The following is an 8,043-nucleotide window of genomic DNA, read 5'->3' on the forward strand; positions in this document are numbered from 1 at the left end:
AATTGCCTTTACATAGCTCGTGTCCGACGGTTCGTTCCGGCAAAAGCACTTGTTTCGCCTATTCCGTGAAGCGACATTTTTAGCGATGGCGATATGACCGGAACCCGGCGACAATGTTTTCTTAAGTTTAAATGTGAATTAGACCTGTCTACGCTCCTGGAGCGTTGCGTGACGACACTAAGAACGGCTGCGGGGGAGACTATACAAAACAAGGTATAATTCGGTATTTTAAAAGGAAAAATATCGTTTATAGATATCTGATCCGGGTTTCCTCAAACCAAGCGCTACCACTCCTCGAAGTAAAATAACAATAGGCATTAATATAAAAAAAAAGTAAGAAAATTTATTAGCATTATCATTCCAATTTAAATCTACAACTGCGACATTTTACAACGAAATCATTAAACTTGAACTAAACATAACCCTTAAAAGGCAACCAACATCCGTAAAATTTGAATGGAGAATGGTCTAAAAAGGAGAAAACTAAAATAATCTTATTTGAGTTTCTCACTGGTTTTGTTTTTTTGCTTTTCTTTTTCTCACGCTAAGGAAAAAAAATCAAACAGAAATTTAAAAGGTCTGTATTGCAAAACTTTCTACGACAGTCAATCAAGCCTATGTTGACGACATTATTGTATTCGAAGGACCATTTACTCCTTGGAATTTACCAATTTACATACATAAAGAAAAAGCCTTTGCTTAAAAATTCAAAAACACGGATTTAAAAAGATGAAAATTCTCCATAATACCAGACCTTGGTTCTGTAAACATGGGATCAAAGTACAAAATATTTTTTTTAAAAAGCAGGAGATCCATAAAAAATCATCCAGTTTACGACCAAGGCCAATTTTCCTCCACAAGGCAATGATTTTCTTCATAATGCTGTAACAAGTCTGCCCACATTTTATCCATTCCAAGAAGATGCTTGTTTCCTAAGTCGAAAAGAAACCACCTGTGTCAAACAGTGCTCTTTGCATAATCGGTACCACATTTGGCTTCAAGTTTGATTTTTCAACTGAGATTCTCTTTCAGTATTAACTGATGTACACTTAAAATTTTAACAGATCCCCAGGTTTCTAAACTGTGAGCGGATCTGTGTATGTGCGCAGTTAATATTTTGAAACGATGTGCCTTTGTCAGCCAAATGAATACCCCCACCCATGCACCTCAGGGATCGCTGGGGTCGAGGCCTAGTTCCGTCAACGTGTTTCCCTTCGGCAAGAAACTCCACACTGTCTCTCTCGACCCAGGTGTACAAATGGGCACCGGCTGCTGCTGAGGGTAACCCTGCGATGGACTATCATCCCGTACAGGGGGGAGTAGAAATATCCTCAGTAGCTTCATGCTATAAGCTCCGGCCGTTGGCGTCCTAGCGGCTCGTGTGCGATTAGTCAAATATTTAAAAAAAGTATGTGAGACGAAAGTTTGGAATTCGAATTTGACCGTTTTTAATCCCCAGAAACCTTGGTTGTTAGAGAGAGCAGAATGCAACATTGTTGGATCTTTTCCGCTTACCAATAATACAAAGCCCTTTGCGTGCACGCGTAAGTGCCACGTTCATTTGATGTTCATCCGTCAAAAATCCCAGGTGTTCCTGGAGCCAGCTTTGAGTCGGTTCTAGATCGATTTCGTCTTTCTTTATTGATCGAACTAGAGAGATTATGACGTAATCCCATTCGCTTCCTGAAAAACGAATAGGACACAATTACTCGTAGTCTTACGGCACGAGAGTATATCGCTGGGTGGGAAATGTTGCTCATGTTCACATTGCATTGAATCATATTGTAACAGCGATGTAAACTAAAGGGATCCACATCAAATAGCGACAGTTGCGGCTGAACACGACAGAAAGGAGTTGTTAATATTTCCGTCAACTTTAAGCTCTTGTTTTGAGGGTCGTGGTGCTTTCGCTTCCACTCGACTGGAAGAACAATTGGTCTGTTGTTGTAACTTCGTAGAAATATGATCGTTCAATATACCTTACCTTGACTCTTTGTTACAGTGGTGACTGATATTTCTTCATAGGCTCCCTTCAGTCGCTCGCTTATTTTACTTCGCTGTTCTCTGTATGGTGACAGTATGACCACCTCTGACATGCGCACTTGTGGCCTGTACTGATTCACAATGTGTTTCGCTACGAAAACCTGAAACATATACAAAACGGTCAAATTGGAAGGCTTAGGATTTTTGTCATTTTGACTGATATAGTTTTTCAGGACGAATGAATGAATAATTGCTTGAATGATTGAATGAATAAATATAAGCCTTATTGATTGAGTCCCTGAAAGGACGAACCATTATTGGATGCGGAAACACGGCACCAAAAGCTGTCTTTGCTATAGTCTTTCCTTTCTGCTGCCAGAGCTAGTCTTATCCTCCCATGATCACCTATTTGCTCACGAACAAAAAGAAGTGAATAAACAGAGCCTCAATCTTGCAACCAACCAACCCCACAACTCACAAGGCACAATCAATGTTAAAGTTTCCCTTCAGCTTACCGCTTTTTGAACTTCCTTCATGTTCCATTTGGATTCTTCGTTGCTCTCTGAGGTTGCTATGGGTGAGGATTCTTCCTGTCCTTCTACGTGGCAGAATACAATAGGAATATCAAGTTTCTGGCGAATCATCGCGGGCCAAAAGGTGATCGGGCTGGGATCACATGCTTTTACCACGTCAGCTGTCTGAAGTTCCCCATCGTAGAATTGCTTGGACGGAAATTCGCAAATACCTTCGTGCTAAAATAACAAGACAAAACGTAATGCCAAGCTTCTTGTCTTAACGTGATTATGATCCTAGAACCTGAAATGAGCCGGAAGGTTGTTGAAACCTTGGACCCCACTCCACACCCATTTTCGGTTAATGATAATGATAATGATAATGATAATGATAATGTTAATTCAGCTCATATTGTTGTTTACATTTTTTGATTTGAAATTCTTAATGAGGTTTCGATAGCATTTTAGCTTTTCTTTTCTTTTAGTTAGCTAGTAAGTTTCGAGCTGAGGAGCTAAGCGAACCGATAGGTTTTCTAGTTAGCTCCCCGTACAATTTAAGTTATGAAAAAATGCAGGTAATCATAAGGTACAAATTTAAGTAATGAAAAAAAAAAAAAAAAAAAAAAGCCCGCCACTCGACTCAATCTAGTCGTTGACCTTTCCCTTTTAATTAAATGAGCATTGGCGAAATTCAGAGACCGATAGAGGGCGGAGAGGGGTTTTTTTATTGCTTATGGATGGAAAGGACTAACTGGTCTTGAAACACCTTTCTTACCATCCTGTACTGCAGCTTTAGCATTGTTGCTCGTTTTGAATGCCTCTCAAACATGGACACACTCAAACCAAGTGTTTTTGCCACGTGATCCTGAATGACTGGCTGCAGTTGTTTGTGATCACCAATGAGAACCACCTGTCGGGCCCCTGAGCACGTGATGGGAACGAGAGATTCAGGCTCCATGCACATACCACATTCATCCACAATGCACTCCTGGATATTATCACACGAGGATATTATCCTTGGACTACCAGCTGTTACGCATGTGCAAAGTATAATCTGCGCGCCAGACTCTTCCAGAGCCCATCGCTCTGCTTGTGTGATTACCTGTATAGGGGTTAAAATAAGCAGTGGTTTACGAGTTAAATTCAATAGACCTTTTTGCAGATACTGCAGCCATTTTTGGGTTTTCTTTTTTCGTAGTAACAAATTGCATTTTACTTTTAAAAACTCCCTATATCGTGGAAAGCGACACGAAAAGACTCTAACCAGAGCTGACCCCCTGTTGTGAACTCAAGCCCGTTCGTAAAAGATGCTGATGCGCCATCACAGCAGTGTTGTTATGAAACTGGTTTTTCCAATGCATTTATAACATTTTGTGCGATTTCGAAGATGGCACCCACCTTTTCGGCAGAGTGCAGACTTGGCGCAAATAAAAAAAACTCCCCTTTTTTAGCTCATTCACGGAGCGGATGAGGCATTAATTTGTTGGAACAGATGTAGACGGAATTTAAGGGCGCGGACTTACGATTTTCATTCCCGTCAGTATCTCCAAACTCCCCACTCATTTCCCAAGTCGAGCATTCTGAGCACGGGCTCATCACTGGGCCACGAAATTCCGTACGTATGTTGTACGCAGAAATTTACTTTCAAATACTTTCCGCCCGCGATGAATGACACAGTAACCTCACATCTGAAGGTATTTAATAAAGTTGACAGATGATTTTTCTTTGACAACGGCAAGCACTAAAGGTAGAACTTTTCACGTAATTTCTAGATCTTGCTTCGTTCTTGGATGTGTTCCACTGTCACCATTTGCATAACGAATACGCCAATCGACCTACTAATCAATTTGTTCAGTCGTTCCTAAACATTTTGTGAATCGAACCATTGTGTTCAGTTGGCCAATGCGTGGTCAATGGGCCAATGGGTCAAACATCGTTCCCAGGGTCTTTCATTTCCCCACGCTCCCGGGGAGATTATTGGTGTCATAAAGTTAAACGTAATCGCAAAGTTTAGCGTATTTGGCGACGGTCAGATTTTGAACAGCTTCGCATTTGAGACCGGCCACTCCAACAAGTTCTGACATTTCACATTTATTTTGCCGTCGCTGCTGCCATTCCTCGAAGACTTTTCAACTCCATTTAGTGTTGTATTGTGTTGCTTTCGGAGTGGTTTCCGACACTAAACTAGTCTCTTCTTGTTTACCTTTGGAGAGAGAAACCGACCAGCAATGCTTCTACTACTAAAGCTCTATGAAAATGAATTGCTAAATTCAATGCTGAATATTTGCAAAATCCTATGGGACAGCTCCACGCCCTATGGGCTCCTATGGGACAGCTCATTATGTTGACACAACAAACACAATCTATTGTTTGATTTTACAAGTAACATACACGACTCGCGTCCGACCTTTATGGGCTTTAAAACGGCTTGCCTGCGGCTCGTCGTTTTAAATGCGTATAAAGGTCTCCCACTCATATTTCATCTATTACTAAAAACAAATAACTGCTAGTTAAAACAAAAGACTCGTCTTTCTGGTAAATGTTAGCCATTTTCCGAATTGTGCGTACCACGGAAACGCCCTTATAGTCGTCTTGTTTTACTTACTTTGCGATACTCTTTAGCCTCTTCTTCGCCAATCTTTTTACCTCTCCTTCTTTGCGTGGCAAATCCCTCTTCAAATTGTCGTAGCTCTTGCCCAAACGGGCAACGAGAACTGCGTATCACGTGATGAAGGGACACTGACCTGACCTTTTCATTGGAAATCTTGAGTTCGTCATCACTACGTGTAGTTCTTGCTGGCTTCAGAGTGTTAGGGATAGGGAATTCCTTTTGCTCGACTTGATCACTGTAGACTCGCAGAATTTTCAAGCTTGGAAATACCAAGCTTGGAATCTTCATTAGATACTCTGAAACAGAAAGTTTCAATCTAGTTTAGTGATCTTAGGTCGTCAGTTTCAGTCTTGTATGCAAAATCGGGGCATCTAGAGGGAGTCTGTATGCTTTTCATGAAGGGAGTGCGTGCAGGAAACGTCAAGAGAAAAAGACGAATTTCCGGCCCTTGAGAAGTTCGATTTATAATCAGCAAGTTGTTACTAGTTCAAACCAGTATAGAGCGACACTGTAGCTGATAAGTTGTTCGAACATGTCCCGTAAAACGAAGGCCAGTAAACAGCTGAGTCTAAGCTGTTCTAGGACTATGACTGCCAAACAGATTGTCATCGAACACGGGCAACCTGATGTAGCGGTTCCTTATCAGGAAGACGATCAGTGACAGATGACAAAGTCATCCCAGGTAATTGCACAAGATCGCCAGAAATCAACTTGACAAGATAACGGTTATTCAGAATTGAAGATGGAGCTGGCTCGACTTCGGAAGATGCAAGTGGTAATTGGTGCCTTTGGGTCCATCACATTGAAGTCTAAGGACTTTGTAGAACAACTCGGAATTCGATAGAGTTGAAGAACTTTACAGAAATCTGCTTAATTAAGCACAGCATTCATATTGAGGCAGACAGCAAGATCTTGCCTACCACTCGCGTGGAAATTACAGACAGAAATGTAATCAGACGGTATGTACAAATATCTTGAAGATAAGCTATCGGGAGAAGAGAAAATTAGTGTGGACTCCAAGAAAGCCTACGATATGCTCCCCAACTCTTGGATTAGATTATTATTTCTGTTAGTGGAGAGGAACGCCTTCTTGTAGGGGGATTCTTGCTGCATCACCATAATCATGCCACAAAGGTTGTTAGTCTACTGCCGTTGTTATTTTTTGTTTTGTTTTTTATTTTTGTTTTTTTTTTTTACTTTAAACAACTATATCAAAAGAGAATTTTTTCAAAGTGATAACAAATCTCCATGAGACCCGTGATTGTAACAGTCTATTTATATAACAAGTGACATACAAGGGAATATTTATCTAGAGCAACGATAAAATGATATATGAAATGGATCATATATGAACTGCGGATATGAAATCAAGTGAAGCTATGATCCTCGCAGTTATGAATGCAATTTTTGCAATTGCGTAAAGAAGCCCGAAAAATTCAGGACTTAAACGGGGTAGTTGAAGTCCTGAATTTTTCGGGCTTCTTTGCGCAATTGCAAAGATTGCATTCATAACTGCGAGGATCATAGCTTCACTTGATTTATCTAGAGAATGAGGTGAGAAATTGTTGTATGCATTTATGACAAGCACATTGGAATATTGTATTAGTCTTCTGTGTGGCTCTTCTGACTGTCAAATCAAAACGCCACAGAGGGTAAGGAATACTAATGCGTGGTTGACTTTTTGCGCCAGCATTAGAGCATTGCATCGGTATCGCAGAGGATCATGGGTTTGAATCCCGTTGAAGCCGCCTGGATTTTTCAGGTGCATTTAAATAAGGAACAGTTGCTTAAATTGTACAGATGAGTGCGACGATCACTGCTCAAAATTTCAATTTTTATCTGTCTCCATTTAACATGCTTTTATTTTCATTTTAAGGTTTTGAAGGTGCGTGTGATCATGAGCACCTGATTATCTTCAGGGTATAGTTTGTCTTATCAGTCTTGTGTTATACATGGATAACAAGTAATTACACACCTTAATGTACCAGTCAAATTGACTGAATGATTGTTTGGATATCCTTGATTCCGCCCCTAATAAATTTCAACTTAAACTCAATATGGGAAAAGCCTAATTTAAACCAACAAGTTCATCACGTCAACCTGACACTTACGCTTTAGGCTCTACATTCATTCAAACACTCTGTAACTCACTCAAATATGTAATTCTTGTCACTTAATCATAATCAATTATGCATGAATCGCCTAGTTGTTGTACAGTCCTAACGGGTTTTCAAATATTCTGTAACTGACGATGATGTTCGTAACATCGAAACATGTCTTGGAAATTAAAAAATGTCGTAACTTTTTTAAAGATAACGATTTGCTTTCTGCTTTCTCGGCCTTTGCTTTTCAACCAATCAGCCACGAATGCGGAATCTTTAGCTTTGAATGCATCTAACTTTGTCTCCGCCATGATTTATCAACCCACGTGGAAACGTAACATGAAATCGAGGCTACCAATCAAATTCCCCACCCCTATGAGTGGTGATCAAATGCCCCGCCCCCGGGAAGACTAAGATGATCAAATTCCATCTCCCGGGCAGGGAAAGGAGTCAAATGCCCGGGGTATGCCCGTGGGGGATGTTGAAACTTCAATTTGCCAGGTACATTAAGGTGTGTAATTACTATCCATATATTTTTATTGTTTTAAAAAATTTTGTTAATATCAGTCTAGTTATCTGTTTATTACTTCTGCTTACAATAATTGTGTTTAGTATAAATACACAGGTGATTATACAAAATGGCGCGCTCTCATTGGCTCGCTATCTCGGATTATCAGCCGATAATCACCTCGACGGACAAAATGGCTGCCAGTAGTCGTTTTGCCACTGTAAGTGAAGATGATTTCGCGTTGAAATGTTTTTTTTTTTTCTCTTTTTTGAAATAATCACCTGTGTATTTATACTAAAACAATTATTCGCCTCAGGCTCAGTGATT

The 8,043-nt window shown here is 40.3% G+C and overlaps 1 protein-coding gene across 1 annotated transcript in view; it reads right to left on the bottom strand.

The window, feature by feature from the left end:
- Positions 1-307: 307 nt before the first annotated feature.
- Positions 308-8,043, bottom strand: part of LOC137970422 (3'-5' exoribonuclease HELZ2-like) — a 75,484-nt gene continuing 67,748 nt past the window's right edge. The window contains exons 33-38 of the mRNA XM_068816948.1: positions 5,101-5,402; positions 3,271-3,597; positions 2,499-2,735; positions 1,985-2,144; positions 1,516-1,683; positions 308-932 (exon numbers count right to left, since the gene is read on the bottom strand). Of these exons, the coding sequence (XP_068673049.1) occupies positions 832-932; positions 1,516-1,683; positions 1,985-2,144; positions 2,499-2,735; positions 3,271-3,597; positions 5,101-5,402 (1,295 nt within the window). The 3' untranslated portion in view covers positions 308-831. The remainder of the gene's footprint in view (positions 933-1,515; positions 1,684-1,984; positions 2,145-2,498; positions 2,736-3,270; positions 3,598-5,100; positions 5,403-8,043) is intronic.

This window comes from Montipora foliosa, chromosome 9 (genome assembly GCF_036669935.1).
Source record: "Montipora foliosa isolate CH-2021 chromosome 9, ASM3666993v2, whole genome shotgun sequence".
In the NCBI taxonomy this organism is placed as follows: domain Eukaryota; kingdom Metazoa; phylum Cnidaria; class Anthozoa; order Scleractinia; family Acroporidae; genus Montipora; species Montipora foliosa.